We start from the raw sequence: 19,392 nt of genomic DNA on the forward strand, positions 1-19,392 counted from the left end.
GCCTGGAACACCTCCAGGGATGGCGCAGCCACAGCCTCACTGGGCAACCTGGGACAGGGCCTCACCACCCTCATGGTGAAGAAATTTTTCCTTATGTCCAGTCTAAATCTGCCCCTCTCCAGTTTATCCCCACTGCCCCTCGTCCTGTCCCCACAAGCCTTTATGAATAGCCCCTCCCCAGCTTTCCTGGAGCCCCTTCAGTTACTGGAAGGTCACTATAAGGTCTCTTCAGAGCCTTCTCTTCTCCAGGCTGAACAACCCCAGAGACTGAAATCAGGGGCTGCCCTGACCCAGGTGTAGGACCTTGCCCTTGGCCTTGTTGAACCTCATGAGGTTCTCCAGCCTGTCCAGGTCCCTCTGGATGACATCCCATCCTTCTGGTGTGGCAACGGCACCACTCAGCGTGGTGTCATCTGCAAACTTGCTGAAGGTGCACTCAATCTCATTGGTGAAAATATTATTGAACAGCACCGGTCCCAGGTGCTCCTCAGTATCCTCAGTACTGAAGTGCTGGAGACGTTTGCGTTTGAATTAGGGCAAGCAGAGGAGATAAACTCATCAATCCCTCCACATTTTGTGGTGTTGCCGATGCAGGGCTCTCAGCAAGGCTCACAAACGCTACAGAGTGAAACAACTGAGGCTTCGCTCCAGGGCTGCAAGAACCAAAATCAGTCAATTCTGATGTGGGAAAATGTGGTCTTGTGTATTATTTCGTGCTTAAGAAAAATAACCCATGTGAGCAAAAAATGGATTTTAATTTCTACTTCTAGAGACAACTTTAAGAAGTCTTCCTAGAATCTTGAGAGGAGTTAATGACTCGTAATATGCTTAATTACCTTTTAATGTTACTTTGTGCTGGGCAGGCAACAAAATAAGAGTTGAGTGGACCGCCCTGAAAGGCTTACTGATTCTTTGGCTAAGACAGATAACAGTTAAAGAGGGAACACTAACGCATTGCCATGCAACAGCCGGTTGTTCGAAATGGACTGAAGTGAACCAAATTAGTTGAGTTTTCCAGGTACTATTCCCATGTCCTCTGCGCAGGGACAAGCTAGCTGGAATCTTCTGGTGATTTTAACATAAATTCAGATGTGACAAAAATCTAAATGAGAGAGAGGAACCTAGAGGGTGCAAACCGACAGGGTTTTAGAAGAGGAAAGACAAATGACAGCAGCTCCATTGGCTCATTTTCATGGAGACAGCAGCAAACCCAGAGACGTGATTCTGAACCTTAGATAAGCGTTGAAGTTCTGTTCTGAGTGTGAATGGACATAAAATTCTAATAGTCTCCCCTTTGGCATATATGTTCATCAGAAAAGTAGTCACATAGGGAATTTGACTGTCTGGGTGGGATCACCTAACATGACTTTATATGTTTTCAGGGTTTTATTCCAGGGAACTAATTCTAGTTTCATATGGGATCCACCTTCTTGTTAAGAATGGTATAAGTCACATTTCTGAAGCAAGCTGAAGTGGACTTAGTCAAGTTAATAGTGGGAGCATTTTTTCTTCAGCAACTTTAGAAAAAGAGAATAAATTCTGTCACTTGTGCGCAGATCTGTTAAATGTTTTTATGACCAGAGAGCATCTCGCTTTTCTGTATCTAGTACATTTATACATCATAATGATCATTTTATGCATTTGTCCTCTACTTGCACGGGATGAATTTTAATGTGCAGGCAGAAGGTGACATTTTTATTGCTTTTGTGAACATCAGGAATTCATTTTAAATTAAATTATATACTGTCTCTGGAAATATCACACAAGTGACTTGCCAATAAATACAACTCATAGATTACCGAAAACTAAGGAGGACAGTAATCACCAGAGCAACTTAAACTGTGGGAATTGAGTAGCGTATTACTTAATGACTTCAAAAAATACAAGGTCGCGCATATTAGGAAGAATAATTTAAACTTCATATGGACACCAATAAACCAGCATCGTTATTTCGGGAAGAAAATGAAAAGAGTTTCTGCAGCTCAATGAAGACGAACTCACCATGTGCCCCAGCAGTTCACAATGCGATTAGAAATGTGTATTTTAAAGCATAGGCAAAATAGGAAGGGCATTATATACAATGAAAATAATCTCACAGAACATGCTTGCAGGGACTACGCTGTGGGTTTGAACTACAGATGTAGACAAATCGGCCTTAGGTTAAAGTGTCCTCAGAAGGATGGTAAAAATCCTGAACTTCTTAATAATTTAGAAGATTACAGCTGACCTGCAGTGAATCAGTACTCCGTTAAGCTGTGAACATCGGGGCTAAGGAGGACCAGCTGCCCAAAGCGCGCTGCAAATCAATAAGATACTGGTTTTAACAAGAAAATCCAAACCGCTAGATATATAAAACTCTGATGAAAACTTTCAAAGCAAATTGAAACTTATGTGTGCCTGAGCTCACACATCCGTATACACTGGATTTTTAATACTTTGCGCTACCGTGGAAAGATAAAAGATGTCATTAAATAAAATCAATTTGGCTCAATATTCAGAACTGCGAAATAAAGTGTAAGCCCTTATCTGGGGTAGGTAAATACAGAAGAAATTGGCATTTTCTTGTGGAGCAGAGAATAACAGAGTAGTTATGTGTGAAGGGCCTGTGTGGTCATCTTACCCAACTCCTCTTTCAAAACAGGAGGTGAGGTTGAGCTAATTAAACCAACACAGAGAGGTCTGAAGGGAGGAGGTGTTCTGCTCAACATGGCCTCTACTCCACCGCAGTTGTAGCTGAGCGTCTCCTGGATCCTCTGTTGGAGGAAACCAGGGTTGCAATCCATGACCTGGATTTGCAAGTCCATGCTAATGGGATTTGCCCTTTCAAGTGGCTCTAGAAATCCAGGAGGGTTTGTTCCTCCCTGGTGTTGGATGACGAGTTAAACTAATGTTTCAATTCATTTCCACCCTTCATCGACAAACCGTTCCAGTGTTATCTCCCTGGATGTCTAGGGGGCGAGTGAAAACTGACAGTCTCGCATAGCTGCTGAAATCCATGACAACCTCTGTAGGTGTATGCCACTGAGTTGTTATTACAGAAAGGAAAAGACACATCTTTATAAGAAAATATCCAACCTTGGCTTATAGGCTCCTGCATGGAAATGGCTCTGTCCCAAATAACGCCGTCCTAGTCCTAGTGGGAACGATACAAATCTCAGTTTATCTGATTTCTAATTCTAGTGGACCTTGCCTACCTTCTCGTTAAAGATGGTCTTCACCGTCTGATCTTTTTCCCGTGTGGGTAAAAATTACTCTGAATCCATATTGAACGATAAATTCCTTATTTCAATGGATGCTAATTGAGCTTTTTTTCGAGGAGCTTACTGGGGGAGCCTGGCTGCCGTGTTTTAAGTCAGTGCTTCCACGCTTGCTCTGATCTGCATGCATGTTCCAAAAATGAGTTGTTGAATACTTGGACTATTAAAAGGTGTTTTGTTAGATGTTAATCACCTTAGAGGAGTTAATTATCTCATCTGCAAACATGAGGAATGATCATCAATAAAATAGAAATGACAGTGAACTAGAAATGGGTTTATGGGAAGCACTTTCCACAGCCCTTGCTCACTTCTTTTAACTCTATTTTGATCTGCTGGTGAGTCATATTTTAATCTGAGGTGTTTCCTTCTAAGCATGTTTAATGGCATTTTTAATCAAGATGCCATGTGGCCTTGAATAAATCAATGTACAGTAAATAACCATATTTGCCTTTGTCATCCAGAGCTGTAATCTTATCATAATGACCTTCTTCCTATGAAAAAAAAAAAAAAAAAAAAAAAGGCTGACTGGCATGATTTATCTGTTTTTAATAATTTTTGATAGGTGCTGGATTCTGTGTTTTGTGAGGCCGGGCTGGACTGATAGCCAAGCACAGGGTGCTGCATGGGCAAAACGGGTCAGCGCGACACATCCTGGGTTACAGGGCTCAGGGCAAAGGTTCAGCACCAAAACTGAGTATACCAACTTCGTTCCTTTCAGATCCATCTCCTCAGTCCTTTATCCTTCACTGACATACCTGTGAGCAAATTTCAGGGTCAGGTTTCTGTTCTGCATCCTTCATGTCTGTAACAGAAGTCTTGGAATTGTGTCCTGCCTTCCCTGTGTATCATTTCTCTACCAAAATATCAGCTCTCTTGACTCAGGGAGTACCCATTAAAAATTCCCAGACACTCAAGTTTCAATATTGTCTTTATCCCTCTCTTGAAACATGACGAAGTGGAGAAGGTTTAGAGGTTCAACTGCAGGCAAAGCATCCAAGAGTTTCAAGGATCTCAGTCCCCTTTCAGCTCAGGAGGGTTTGTCACACCTGAGAAGATTCTTTCTTGGGATACAAAGGTGTTTGTGTAATGTGCTGATCTTTGACAGAAGTACGTGAAACTTTCATCTTGCAGCAGAAAAAATGTGGAAAATAGGACATGCTGGATAGAGCAAAGTTAAACATCTGTTGTTATTCGAGTGAGGACAGATCCAGTTTTTGCTGGATTGAACACAAAATTTCCCAGGCATTTCCCTTCCGGCACAAGAGTGGCCATCTCGTGGATCAGCCAAACCATGGCTCATCAGTCTCACTGCTTACCACCAACAAAAAAGTTTCCCTCCTCCTTCGAACCACTTTGTACCAGGAGTGCATTGCAGATTGCAGTGTGTCACTGTTTTTTACAGAGGTTTGTGGTGATAGGATGAGGGGCAGTGGGGATAAACTGGAGAGGGGCAGATTTAGACTGGACATAAGGAGGAATTTCTTCACCATGAGGGTGGTGAGGCCCTGGCCCAGGTTGCCCAGGGAGGTTGTGGCTGCCCCATCCCTGGAGGGGTTCCAGGCCAGGTTGGATGGGCCTTGGGCACCTGATCCAGTGGGAGGTGTCCCTGCCCATGGCCGGAGGTGAAACTGGATGGGCTTTAAGGTCCCTTCCAACCCAAACTATTCTACGATTCTATGTTGATATGGCTGGATCCGTGCTCTCAGTGATGCTCATCCAAACCTGTGATGCTCCATTTGGAAGGTTACGTGGTTTGGGCACTGTGCTGCTGCTGGGGACTTTGGGATGACCTGGGTTTAGGGTTACACCTGGTCTTAACAGAGATGTCTTCTAATAGTAATTCGATAATCTGGGAGCCCATGTTAGTGTTACAGTCCCTAGATGGGCTGTTTTAAGAGCAAACGCAAAGGAAGCGATAACCAAAGATTGTTTGACAGCAGCTGAATAGACTTGTATTGAATAATTGAAATTGTCTTCCCGGCACAGTTTTTTTTTTTTTCTTTTGGTTTGGTTTTTCTGCTACCCATTACATTGCTTGCCCGTCCCTAATATTCCTAAGATTATGTTTTCTTAAACAATTGACTTTTCAAATGTTATTTCAAATCTGTCAAGCTTATTTGATTGTTTCTCCAATACAATTCACACCACTTCAAAATCCTCAACGTTTAATTCATTTTCAGCTGTGTTCTATTTTCAGTGCAAGAAAAATGTGACAGAGGCTTACTGCGCATTGCAAATTTTGAACTCCCGAAACGTAATGGTTTTACTGAGGGGAGGAGAAAATCAACAGCATCGTAAATGCAAAAATTAAATGATTCTTTTCTTTAATTCACTAAAGGAACTGAAGCACATCCTGGAGAAAGGGACGTGTACCAGTTGTGGCTTTAGAGGCATTTTGAAGGCATTTGGTAGGCCGAGCCTCCTAAAACGTGTAGTATTACACGTTTCAAGGAGTTCCAAACTGAACTCAGGCAAAAGTCCCTTTAACATCTATGAAACGGCGTTCAGAGATAAGAGGGCTCTGTGGAAAGACAAAGAGCAACAGTAGCGGCATTCCCAGGAGTGTGAATAAAAGCCATTAGAAATAAGGAATTAAGACGAGCCGCCATCTGTCAGCCTTCAGAGCTTCACAGAGGATGAATGTCCTGAATTATACCCCCAAATCAATAACACATGTGCCGTCTTTTCTGCTGTGACCAGCAAACGAACACACTGCCTAGTGAATGAGTTCGGTTAAAATAGGAGGGCATTCGCTGACTCCGTATTTTTGCCTTGGGCAAACTTTGAAGTTGGTGTTTTTCTTGTGTCTCCAACTGAGTAGTAATTATTTAAGGCCATCTTGGGGCTCTGCAGGTTAGATATTAAGAGGAAGAGGGTTTTCTCCCATATATGTGTTGGGTTAGAAACACTGATTTAGGCTGGTTAGGATGTCCTGGATGTCTTGCAGCACTTGCTGGTGTTACCTACTCGTATGTAGGAAGATCTCAAATGCCTCTGTCAAGCACTCTGAGATGAATTTACGTGGAGTCACTTGTAATTTCATACAAATGTAGTTGTCTTGGGTTTCTGCCATGAAGAGGAACAAACTGTTGTGGAATCTGGTGCCCTTTTCTGTAGCTTATTATCTGTGGAGGATGTAACTGGTTCAATATCTGGAAGACTATTTGCAGTGATGATCTACTGATGGAAAGTGCTTTTGTATGGACTTGTCTCTCAGTAAATCACCTCAGATGCATTGATCTAGCGTGAGTAGCTCAAGATTGCCCCACAAACCAGTTCTGCTGCTTTTTACTGTGTCTGGAAATTGATGTTGCTCCTGGCCATGGGGTCAGCCCTGCCAAATTAGACTCATAGGATCATAGAATGGTTTGGGTTGGAAGGGACCTTAAAGATCATCCAGTTCCAACCCCCTGCCATGGGCAGGGACACCTCCCACTGGATCAGGTGCCCAAGGACCATCCAACCTGGCCTTGAACACCTCCAGGGATGGGGCAGCCACAGCTTCCCTGGGCAACCTGGGCCAGGGCCTCACCACCCTCAATGTGAAGAAAGTCTTCCTCACGTCCCGTCTAAATCTGCCCCTCTCCAGTTTATACCCGTTCCCCCTCATCCTATCACCACAAGCCTACAAATTGCTATGTAGGAATGTGTTGGGCAGGATTTCCAGATTTTTTTATCCTCTATTATCCATTCGCTATAGTGCAAAAAGCCTTCTGACTCCTCTTGTAGTAATTAACCCTAACAGAACTAGAAGACATTTAGATATTTTAGTGGTTGTTTTGTGAATCGTGTAGGTTCAGTCGACATCTGTGTTGGGAAGTAATTTTCATTGGAAGTTCAATATTAGGGTTCAGTCAACATCTGTGTTGGGAAGTAATTTTCATTGGAAGTTCAATATTAGGGACCCAACTCTCAGGTTCCTTTGATTTGGTGGATGCTGAAAGAAGTTACCCAGGAGAACGTGAAATGCTTTTGATTCAGATGGCCTTAAAAACATTTACAGCTTATTTTTCTTTTTTATGTATGTAATTATGAAGACGGAAAACTATGGAAAGATTTTTAATATGTTCATTTAATGATGACAGCTAAAAGGATGGAGGCGGGAAGCAGTGTTATAACAGCAGCGAACATCACAGAACAAGGTTCGTGCTTTGGAAATAGTGTTGTCAGTGTCTTCATGAAAAATATTATTATGACAATTGGCTGTCAAGTGCAGTAGACATCTGTTAGAGACAAAATGCCCGGCTTCAATTGGTTTTGAAGGTATTGTAAATACCTAGTTTGGAAGAATGGGACAAAATGGATCAGGCATTGCAAATAAGATTTGTCACTTCCTTAAACTCTGCCATGCATTCAAAATGTTGATCAGTGTTTAAGAATCTCTTGAGATATAGCACAAGAGTCAGTCATAAACATCTTTTCATTTTCTAGGCATGGTATTAGTGTCTTGTGTGAGATAATGCTTTTTGTTTGACTTTATTCCTGTGCCGCGGTCATGGGTTTGTAGTTCCAGTCAAGATGCAGAAGCAGGAGGTGGGCTTGGTGCGCTCATTCCGGGATTGTCACAGAGGCTGAAGGGTGAGGGTTTATTTCCCATGATATCTCCCCGAGAAGGGGGAAAAAATGCTAGAGAGAAAATCCTTGACAGTAAACTGTTTTGAAGAGGTAATATTTACTTTGCAAGCGAAAACCAGCTTAATTTTTGCTGCATTGCGAATGCAGCATCACAGAAACCAAACGCGCAGGGTGCAGGGCTGTGAGGCTTCTCGTGACAGCTCTCATCTTTAATAACCTACGTAAACATGGTAGAAAAGACAGGGAAGTTGGAAGGTATAGAATCTTTGCTTTAGGAGTACAGGTGTAATTTGGTTTGCGAATATGAAGAAATACCAGCTGGTACAGCAGAAAAAATCATAGTGTATTCAAAGAGGAACAGCACGTGTAGGTTTCCTCCATAGTCTGGCACAAGAATGGGGCTGCCGGGCACTGGGAATCCTTTGTCTTGAGTATGGACTGGAGCACCTCCCGTACGAGGACAACCTGAGAGAGGTGGATTTGTTCATCCTGGGGAAGAGAAGACTCTGAGGAGACCTTAGAGTGACCTTCCAGTACCTGAAGGGGCTACACAAAAGCTGGGGAGGGACTGTTCACAAAGGCTTGGAGTGATAGGATGAGGGGGAATGGCTTTAAATCGGAGAAAGGTAGATTTAGACTGGACGTAAGGAGGAAATTCTTCACAATGAGTGTGGTGAGACATGGGAGCAGGTTTCCCAGGGAAGCTGTGGCTGCCCCATCCCTGGAGGTGTTCAAGGCCAGGTTGGATGGGCCTTGGGCACCTGATCCAGAGGGAGGTGTCTCTGCCCATGGTGGAGGGTGGAACTGGATGGGCTTTAAGGTCCCTTCCAACCCAAACTATTCTGTGATTCTATGAATTGAGTAACCAAAACCATGCCTGCTTCAAGTTTGGTGATGTTTCTGAAGTAGTTATTGTTGTTGAGCAACAACTTGAGCAATAGCCCTTTTCAAAATGAAAATCTTGTGTGAGTGCGTGTAAAATGGGTGAAGGAGTTTCCATACCTGCTAATTTCTCTCCTTCCCTCTCAATCATGACAGTAACAATTCATTTTTTTTTTTAAATTGTACGATCTCCCCAGTGACTGCCAAATGAGCTGTGGTAGGAGGGCTGTCTCTGATAATGAGCCGCTGTCAGGGGAAAACGAGGACTGACACAAGCAGAGTAACAAATACTCCGGGGTACCTGAGCAGCCACTTGAACACAAGCAGAGCTTGGACCAAGATAAGGTGTACGACCACATCCTGATGTGTTGCCCCATGTGCGTTACCTCCAGGGAAATCTAAGTTTTGATCTCATGGTATCTGCAGACCACTTCATCCATTAGCATCGTTATTACCCTTTTCATCATGAGAGGAAAAAAATACGGTCCTTTGCACGTGCTTTACTTTAGAATTTTTCATAAGGAAAAAGACCAGTTCATTTGCTTTTTTAATCTCTCCCTTTTTTGTATGTATAGTGGCTCTTAGGATGTAACCAGGTGTCTGGGAGTAAAAAAAAAATTGCTACAAACCCCTTTCAGGAGTTTATTTACCAGAAGAAGGTCTGTGTTGTGAGTGGCAGAGCTTTAAATCTGTAGCTATAACATCCTCATCCTTTCCAAGATTAACAATTGCAAATTATTTTAATGCTTTTTGTAGCTTTAGCACAGCAGACAAGTCATCTGCAGCACCTGCAGGGAGAACGTGTTCTGTCTGAGAGTTGCATTGTATGGGCGGCTTTCAAAGCCAGACATAAGTGCAGGAAAACATGCAGGAAATTGCTTCAGGAAAACTAGCCTTGACTTACCAATTACATTTGTAATAAGGTAAGGATTGAGTTTCTAGAGAACAAAATACACCTTTTCTAAAGGTATTTTCTGCCACTTCTATCGTGGTGGGTAATATGTATAAAAAAACCCTAATGGTTTATCCTCCAAATAATCTAACAGAAGAGAGGAATTGTATTTTGATGCAACAGTTGGCAACAGAAAATGAATATAGAGCGCTCTCACTCTGCAGCCCTGCCTCCCTTGCAGGCTGGCTCTGGCACAGACGCTTCCTCAGTGTAAGAAGGAGGTGGAGCTGTTAGAATGGGTCCAGAGGAGGCTACAAGGCTGAAGCACCTCCCATCCGAGGACAGGCTGAGAGAGTTGGGGTTGTCCAGTCTCGAGAAGAGAAGGCTCTGAGGAGACCTTAGAGCGACCTTCCAGTACCTGAAGGGGCTACAGGAAAACTGGAGAGGGGCTGTTCACAAAGGCTTGTGGTGATAGAACGGGGGAACGGGTATAAACTGGAGAGGGGTGGATTCAGACTGGACGTAAGGAGGAATTTCTTGACCATGAGGGTGGTGAGGCCCTGGCCCAGGTTTTCCAGGGAAGCTGTGGCTGCTCCATCCCTGGAGGCATTCAAGGCCAGGTTGGATGGGCCTTGGGCACCTGATCCAGTGGGAGGTGTCCCTGCCCACGGCAGAGGACTTGGAAGTAGGGTCCCGTCCAACCCAAAGTATTCTATGATTCTATGATCCAGCGGCTCTGCGGCTCTCAGGCGCCACTTGTAGTTGTTCTCACCATTCAAAAGAGACTCACTCCCTGTTTTACCACGTCCTTCAGACTTTTTGTGCTTTCTCCCTCGCAAGCTCGTACACTGTTCAGTCCGTAGCTGATCTCAATGCATTGTCAGGCACTTTGAACACCAGATAATGCCTGTGTCATCTCTGAGCACCCCGGGAGATGGTTTTGCTAATGATCTGCATCTCAGTGTGTAATTTGCTTACCAGGATAGAGATGGGTTTTTAAAGTATTGGAATGAAATTCCACATCTGGGATAATGCAAAACATAGCGGCAGGTCTTGCTTTGCGCTTCTGCTTCCCTGGCTTGCATTAAGGTTTACTCCATAAGCAGCCTGTTTTGGTTTTGGTTCTGTCTGGCTGTATGTGACAGGGACAGGATCTGTCCTGTAAGATATAAATGTGGCCGAGGAGCAACATCCTTTTGGTTTTTTTCCTCCTGAAGGTATCTTCTACAAGTTTTCACTTTCAAACAGATGCCAACCAGCTCTCAGGACAGATGTCAACATGCGAAAGGTGGGGCTGTGGGGGGGTTCTCTGCTGCAACAGGTCCCAGTTTAAGGCGGCAAAGAGAAGACAGCATGAAAGATTGCATAGTAGATTTTTATTCAGTTCCACCAATAAGGCTGCAAGCACGTTTCTTAGTTCTTTTTCTTAAGGTCTTGATCCTTACAGAGCCAGAAGTGCCTGTCTGACACAATTTGATGGCCAGTGGGCAGCTGCCGGTAGCATTTCCAGCTTGATTTGCTCAAAACGTAGCCTTATATGAGTACCCTAAATCAAGCACCAGCTTCTGCTGGGTAAGGTTTAACCTCAGTTCTTTCAGAGGGGAGAGACTGTGCTCTACTGGGATCCCAAATGTGGCAGAGCAGGGACAAAAACTTTAGCATTTTTTAATCTTCATTCCAGTTGGGTGCAAAAAAAAAAGAGTTTCAGGAAATGCAGGCAAGGCTTCATTTCCTTTTACTGATCTTTTTTGCTTTTTAAACTATATTTACCCGTCCTGCCCAAGGCAGAGAACAGTGACAACAAATGCATTTGTTATGGTGCTAACCAATAATAAAAGATAAAGGATTTGTTTCGGAGCTAACCCACAAGGACTGTCTGCTGCCGATTGCAAAGCTGGATGAACAATTTCAGTGAATGCACTGTAGAAGTTTGGGGAACACATCTTGAAACGCATTTAGAAAGTAAATAGCTGCTTTTGTGTTTGACTGAAGAAAGAGGACAGCCGAGGAGCCTGCACAGATTTCATGTGTGTCAGAAGATAAATGTCCTGTCAGAGTGCTGGCATCTCTGCCACTGAGTAATTTTTTTAGGGTAAAATCAACCCCTTGGGTTACTTCCAAGATTATTTGGAAGCTCTTGCTGGTTTCGTACGAGAGTAATCCCATGGGATGAATCAAAAGGATGAACCAAAGCGTTACTAATGGGGTACGTTGCTTCAGCCTGAAAGCTGAGAGCAGCTCAGTGACTGCAGATCACCAGGGATGGAAACCTGACCTTTCACATCTCCTTCCACTGCCTTCAGGCTGGACACATCTTTGCTTTAGTATCAGGATGGAGATTCAATGTGGACAGTTTGGGGCTGCTCTTTTCCCCTATTTTGGCAGCCGCTGTTCAACGTGTTGAGCTCTGTGAAAATGTGTTGCTTTCAGCGCCAGCCGGAATAGCTGCTCTGCTGTTCCTGCAGACAGCAAGCAATTCCCCACGGTGCCCTCACCAGCTCCATGGACTGTCATCCCCTACAAAATATTCTGTAGCTGAATAGTGTGGAATGTAGCCAGCAAAAAATCACCTCTCCTTGCCAGCATGAGCAGCTCTTCCACCAGTGCAGCTACTTCTCTGTTTTGTGTTCAAAGGACAGTCTAGAGAAACTGGAGAAAGTTAGAGGTTGCCCTCATCCCATTGCCCGCGATAGCACTCACACATCATTTGTGATAAAACATTGTGATGTTTGTGGATTGCGTAAAAAAAAATTTTAGGAATCTGGTTTGCTTTGTTACGTTCTACCTTTGTAGGGTCGTTGGATCTTCATGGGGAACTTGGACTGTACTTTTGGAAAGGGGCCTATAAAATAGGCATAAATAACTTGTTAGAAATACTTTATAGTGCCCATATCACCATCAGTGACTTGAAGGGGCCGGCTCTAGCTGTGTAGAATTTCAGTTGTGAAAGCAGCTCTATTCCATAGCCAGTTTTATTCCATAACCTCATCACACAGGGGTGGGGTTTTTTTTTTGACTGATCAGTGTTGTGTGTCTCAGGTGGTGTAGTGCTGATCACCCTTCCGTTGTTTGCACCAGGGGGGAAACTGTAGCAGGCTTGGAGCCTCTTCTGCAAGTGAGTACTTAACCAGTTTCTCTCAAAACCTCTTTAAAGGACTAGACAGCAGTGAAAGCTCTGGTCATCTCTTTGGCTCAGGAATGATCAAGGTGTTAACCTTGGATGAACAAGATGGGGCTTTGGTTCTCACCTTAGCGTGGGTGTGTTGTACTGCAGATCTTTTCCTTTCAACTCCTCAACAGTATATTCAGTGCAGAGAGACACATTGCTCCTTGTTAAATGGAACAAGAAGCACCTGGAGGAAGCCCACAGGCGGGCTGGGTAATCGCACCTGTAGGAAACACAGCTTGCCAGGAAAGGCTGAGCGAGTTGCAAGTACTTAGCCTACAAAAAGCATAGCTCCTTGGCTGTTTGGGGAGAGAGTTGTGGAGAAAAGGGGAATGAAGTCACAGAATCACAAGGTTGGAAAGGACCCATTGGATCATTGAGTCCAGCTGTAGGTAGGAGTTTTAAACTTTGTTGAGAGTTTTTGGTGTTGGATACCAGGATATCTTTTTTTCTAGCTGTAACAATTGTTATTGTCTAGTGTAGATGTCATGGGTGTTTTAAAATCTTCATTATTGATGAGTTTTAATAAATACTTGGAGAAGAACTTGTCAGAGAAAGTCTGAGTTTACTTGATCCTGCTTTGTTAGGAACAGAGTGAGTCATTTCTTGATGAGATTAAATTGCGTTTGCTGAGGTTTCTTCTTTTGTAAATAATTAGTGCATCTGAACTCAAGCGCTGAATGTTTTCTTGTGTGGCTTTTCAGATTTTCTCACAAACTTAACCGAGTTATATAGGAGGTTTAATTCTTATTACCTGTTGCTCTGCAGCAATATCTTCAAAGACTTTCTTCCTTTTGAGTCTTATGCAACTGTTTGTCTTTATTGTGTGTGTTTTCCCACCTGCAACATTTTGCTTTCCCTTTGGAGCTGAGGCTCCATTTTCCTTTGAATGCAAGTGCCCATGTGGAAATAGTTGCCAAAAAAAATGATCTTTAAATAATCCAGGCAGATTCTAGAGGAAAGAAAGAATCTGTTTAATGTTGTCATGGAGAGTAGGGGTATATTTTTCTTGACCTGGAGAATCACGCCAAGCATTCAATGCTGTCCTATACGCTTGAGCATGTTTTCCAGTCCTGCTCTTCTACGGGTGTAATCATCAGCTCTGTTGGCCTGAATCTGTGACATCTTTTAGCAGGTTAGTAAATGTTTTCTCTCTGCTGCTTTATAAAGGTATGTGTTGAGTACAGGATTTTCTTGGTACTAAAGCGATGGGCAGACTCCTTTCATGAGACTCAAATATAATTTGGTTGTATTGTTGCTTCTGGCTGTTTAGAAGGATACTGGCCCTTCATAAACTACCGTATATCTGTGATATTAATTGCGTAATTCTGGGATCTGATGTAGTTGAAGCTTGTTTTGCCAACAGGTTGATTTTCCCATTATCTACTCTATTGCTGTGTTAAAGTTGTGAGCCTTTCTAATAGGCATTTTTCCTCGTTTAATTAATACCTTAAGTTTTCAGTATTAAGAATTAGTCAAGAGCTCTCGTGCTCCCTGTTTCTCATGCATTTGGTCTATAATGAGTGTGTTTTGCTTCCCTCCCTTGTGTTGTGTAACCATAATTATCTGTAAAAAATATGCTGTTATGCATTCTTCCCCGATTTGGGAGTGTAATGGTGCAACCACAGTAAAATTTGTCCAGATGTCTGGGAGTATTGTCTTCTCCCATCAGTTTATTCCTTGCTTGGGATTGCTGGAGTTGGTATAGTGAATTTCATTTTGTACTTAGGCCCAAACGTCATATAATTCCTTTTTAGTTGCTTCTTTTTCCTCTTTTTTATGTTGTGGACCCATGTGTTCCCAGTGAAAATAAATACTTCCTAAGCCAAAGTCAGAAGACTTTATTGAAAGCATGAATAATCGTATTTTTCTGCATTTTGTTGTCCAGTTCTGCCTTGTTATTAATTAAAAGATTCAGCTGAAGTTATATCTTTTAATAAACAAATAATGAAGAGTTCCAATCTTATTGATTCCACTGCAGCATAGCGTGTGTTTAAGCTAATTAAAGCAAATTCTGCCTTAATTGTTTTAGCAAATTAAGTTCATCAGGCACTTCATGCTTACCCCCAGACAAAATACTGGGGTTTACTATAGAATCATAGGATAGTGTGGGTTGGAAGAGACCTTAAAGATCATCCAGTTTCAACCCCCCTGCCATGGGCAGGGACACCTCCCACTGGATCAGGTACCCAAGGCCCATCCAACCTGGCCTTGAACACCTCCAGGGATGGGGCAGCCACAGCTTCCCTGGGCAACCTGGGCCAGGGCCTCACCACCCTCATGGTGAAGAAATTCTTCCTTATGTCCAGTCTAAATCTGCCCCTCTCCAATTTAAAGCCATTGCCCCTCATCCTATCACTCCAAGCCTTTGTGAACAGACCCTCTCCAGCTTTCTTGTAGCCCCTTCAGGTACTGGAAGGTCTCTATAAGGTCTCCTCAGAGCCCTCTCTTCTCGAGACTGGACAACCCCAACTCTCTCAGCCTGTCCTCAAACGGGAGGTGCTCCAGCCCTCGTATCATCTTTGTAGCCTCCTCTGGACCCGTTCCAACAGCTCCTTCTCCTTCTTATGCTGAGGATTCCAGAACTGGACACAATACTCCAGCTGGGGTCTCTATCAAGGACTGTGAAGTCCTTTGCAAGGTCTTTAGACCTACCTTTGCTTTTATGTGTGGGTTTTCTCTGGGTGCAGAAGCAGCCACCGAATAACGCATCTGAAAAGTGTTTAGAGTTCGAGAAACATAGCTGGGGTGGTCACCCCAAAGTCACATGCTAGGACTTGCTTTCCAGGGTTCCAGGTGGCAAAGAACATGTGAGTTTGTGTTGGTTCGCTTTTTTTTTAGCTCCCCAGATTGTGGAGGACAACTCTTAAGCAGTTGTTACCCAAAGTAAAACATGAACCCTTGTGTGAGAGGAAAACATGATTTATTTTGGGTTATATTTACCTGTCTGCTGGGAAATCCTCCCAACAACCCCTTCGTTTCTGGCTTTCACCTGACCATCAGCGTTCCTGAAATCAGCCCAACGTTGGGGATCTCAATATTAGGAGCATAGAACCGTGCTTACACCGTGTAATGGACTCTGATAATGCAACTCCTGAGTGAACTGTCCTTGGAAGTAGCCTCAGTAGAGCTGTATCAGCTAAGCTTGGGCTAATATTTCACGTATGTGAATTGCTAATTAGTCTGCTGATGGCAGGAATTTTTAATTAAAGCAGGTGCAGCTCTACTTTCCTGCCTTCAAAACATACGTTGTCTCTCTCTTTCATTTAGCATCGTTTGGGAACATTGACGGATATTAAGTTTTTATGAAAAATAGAGAATGAGAACCCAAAGTATTATAGAATCAGAGGCTGGTTATTGAGGTTGGCAGGGACCTCTGGAGATCATCTGGTTCAACCTCTCTGCTCAGGCAGAGCCACCGAGAGCTGGTTGCCCATGACTCTGTTCAGATGGGTTTTGAGTATCTCCAAGGAGCGAGACTCCACAACCTCACTGGGCAGCCTGAAAGGTAGTGGAGATAGAGCTTCAAGGTCAGGGTGCTTGCAGGAGATTTGGAGATCTGACTTCATATCCCTCATCCTGCCCCAGACTGAATTAAATCTCTGCCCTGTAGCCCCTGGGCTGCATTGCCATCTCACCTCAACCAGCAGGTCCAGACTGGTTTGGGAGACCTCTGCGGAGGGAAATGCCAAACAAGAGGACCAGTTGCCTTTTTGGCAAAAGAAAACAAACTTGGATGCAAAGCTCCCCATGAAGTCTTCAGTAATTCTCACAACCCTTCGATGCTGTTTTGTTGCTGACCCTGTATCCTTCACAGCTTCGTGCTCTGCGTTTTTTATGTCTGTGTGTGGCTTCAGTCAGTCTTTTTTCTGTTGCTGCTTAGAGCTGATTTTTTTCTGCCTTTTTTATTGTTATTTATTTCTGGTGGGATGGAAGTAAAACATGAAAAACTTTCCACGCTTGTACATGTGACTGAGCAGGTTTGTTACACAGATTAATTCCAGTAAATCCTTAATTGATTCTTGGTTGATTACCAGCTTTGAGTGGTTCTCCAGATGTTTATTGCAAGGGCTCTCCCTTGCAATACATTTTTGTATTACAAAAAAATTACAGCAAGATGTAATAAAATACATCTTGGCTGCTAGAAGGAGATCAGATTTCTGTTACATATGCCATTTTTGTGGTGGTTCAGCCCCAAACGATGAGGGCAAAATATCTCTGCAAGATAGATAAGAGAAATGCAGATTTATGGTATGCATAGAGGGAGCCATTAACCAAAGGATTTTTTTGTGTTGCAGTGTTCCCACATTCCAGAGCCTTCCTGAGGAGATACTTAGTAAGCTTGCGGATGTCCTTGAAGAGGTAAGTGCTTTTAATTTTGAGAGCTAATGAGTTCAGAGTCTGCGAGCCTTCTGGTGGCAATATCAGACTCTCTTTTTTTTTTTCCCCCCGAGAGAACAGCTTCACAATTTTGCTCCCAGTTATGGTTGGCTGGCGTAGCGCATCGAGGTGATGAGTGGAGCAATGTGAAAAATGAATCCAGTTTTAAACAGAACTTACGTATTTTTAATTGGATTTCTATCCAAATTGTTTGGTTGGGGAAACTACAGGAAACAAAAAATAAAAACTAAAAAAGCCCCCACTCTACCCCCAAAAAAAAACCCCAACTCCCGAAAACAAACCAAAACCCACAATCCTACCCTGTAAATGGATGGAAAAATACTTGACTTCCATTGCAGGCAGTTTGTCCGCATGGTTTATTTAATCGTGCTCGGTTCTAGGCCTGCAGAATTGCAAGTGATTAAATATTACAGAAACTGTTAATACAACCTTATGATTTAACTGTATGATTTAACTGCAAGAGATCTGTGTCCAACAGTATTTCATTTCTTGCCTTGTTGGGTTTTTCCATGCATACCTTGCTATCATGAGCGACCCTAATAACTATGTTTAAAGGAGAATGTTCACGTGTACCACCTCTGCCATTGATTTTAAGAAATGCCACTGCTGACATTTAATTTGATTTTCTTTTTAAGAGCCTTGATAGGACGTTGTTATTTCTTTGCCTTTTGCTTTAGTATACAGATAAGTTCTGTAATCTGAACAAATCAGATGTCTGTCATACAGAATAATTGCATATCCATAGATAAGCTTTATTTCCTTTACTGCTGGAGAAGTGTTCAGATTTAGAGAAAAGGAGCGTATTAACTCGATATGCTGTGAATTAAATTTGCCTATCTCAAAACCACATGCGTAACCAGAAACAGATAGTTTAATTTGCTTGGATTGCATAACTAGCATTAAGCTCCTTATCAAGAGTTAAGGGAAAGAATACAGTAAGTAGAACTCTTCCAGAGACGCTTAAAAGTTTCTGCACTTGAAGTGGAGAAATGGGGCACCGAAGCAGCACCTGTGGGGATAATCCTGTACCCTTAGGGGGATGCTTTGGGGAGAGAGGCTGGTCATCCCAGGCTGTACTGCGATACAGCTCCCAGTTTCCTGCTTGGAATCAACCTTTTTATTCCTTTGGGTTTGTCTTTCATTTAACATATTGCATTTTACATAACCAACAACAAAAAAGTCGCTATTATGATATTATGTGTTTTGTATTTAACAGTATCTAACATACTGAAACTCGGTGACAATTTATTTTATCCTCTGTTGCTCTAACAAGGGCTGGAAAAAAGTGACTGATTTGGCATAGTTTGAGGCATAGGAAAAAAAAAAAAATCTCTTAATATTGAGTCTTCCTGAGTTTTTTCTTTTGATAACGTGCTGTGAATAATGCATTGCTTCTGTCCTACATTCTTTAAATAATTACTAAAAACTGTTCGCTAAAACCCAGAAACAAGAAAAAGCTGGTTTAATTGCCTGTTACCCAAATCAAACAGGGAAATGGCGTTATTAAGACGGTGGGGAGGGGAAAAGGTCAGTGTTTGATAACATAATTTCATTTCTGGAGTTGATGGAAGTCTTACGACAAGTTCCTTGGATAGCTCAAGCATCAACGGAACCCAGGGGAGGGGTTCCTTTTCTTGTGCAGTGGCTTCTAACGTATGTGAGATCCCTCCCATCGATGGAATTGCTAATAATCTATACATGTGAGAGCCGGAACAAGTCTGAGTTGAGTTTTAGCACACTCAGACCCAAGCTACCAGCATGCTGTGCATTTGCCAGGAAATCTTCTCCCATGAATTAGCTTTCTAGGGCCATAACTTACCCCATTTCCAGGCCCTTGTTCTGGATACGGAGGTTTCTTCAGCTGTAGATCATTGCAGTTGACACTAATCTCAGAGGAGCTTTAGACTGCCCCTCTAGCCCAATCCCAGGATTTGGGAATCGCAGTTAGACTCTTGCACAGCTTTTCCCAGCACCCAAACCTGACCCTTCCGTCTTCTGCCATTACATTCTTTTAATTATTAATATTGCTCAACATTTCACATTAACAAACATCACTGTAATGTGTAGCTGACTTCATTAACGTCTCTGAAACCATTGGGTAACGACTGCAATGATTTCCACTGTGATGCCACGCATCCCTTCCGGGACAGGGGTTGATTTATTTGGCTGTAACACCATTTCTGCTGGGACGTGACTGCCTGGCCCCCGACTGTACTGCA

The 19,392-nt window shown here is 43.0% G+C and overlaps 1 protein-coding gene across 3 annotated transcripts in view; it reads left to right on the forward strand.

Moving 5' to 3' along the window:
* PRKG1 (protein kinase cGMP-dependent 1) overlaps positions 1–19,392 on the forward strand; it is a 529,543-nt gene that overhangs the window by 351,089 nt on the left and 159,062 nt on the right. For all 3 annotated transcript variants that reach the window (XM_054071966.1, XM_054071965.1, XM_054071967.1), the window contains exon 5: positions 17,071–17,134. In XM_054071966.1, the coding sequence (XP_053927941.1) occupies positions 17,071–17,134 (64 nt within the window). The remainder of the gene's footprint in view (positions 1–17,070; positions 17,135–19,392) is intronic.

Source organism: Cuculus canorus, chromosome 7 (genome assembly GCF_017976375.1).
Source record: "Cuculus canorus isolate bCucCan1 chromosome 7, bCucCan1.pri, whole genome shotgun sequence".
Lineage (NCBI taxonomy): Eukaryota > Metazoa > Chordata > Aves > Cuculiformes > Cuculidae > Cuculus > Cuculus canorus.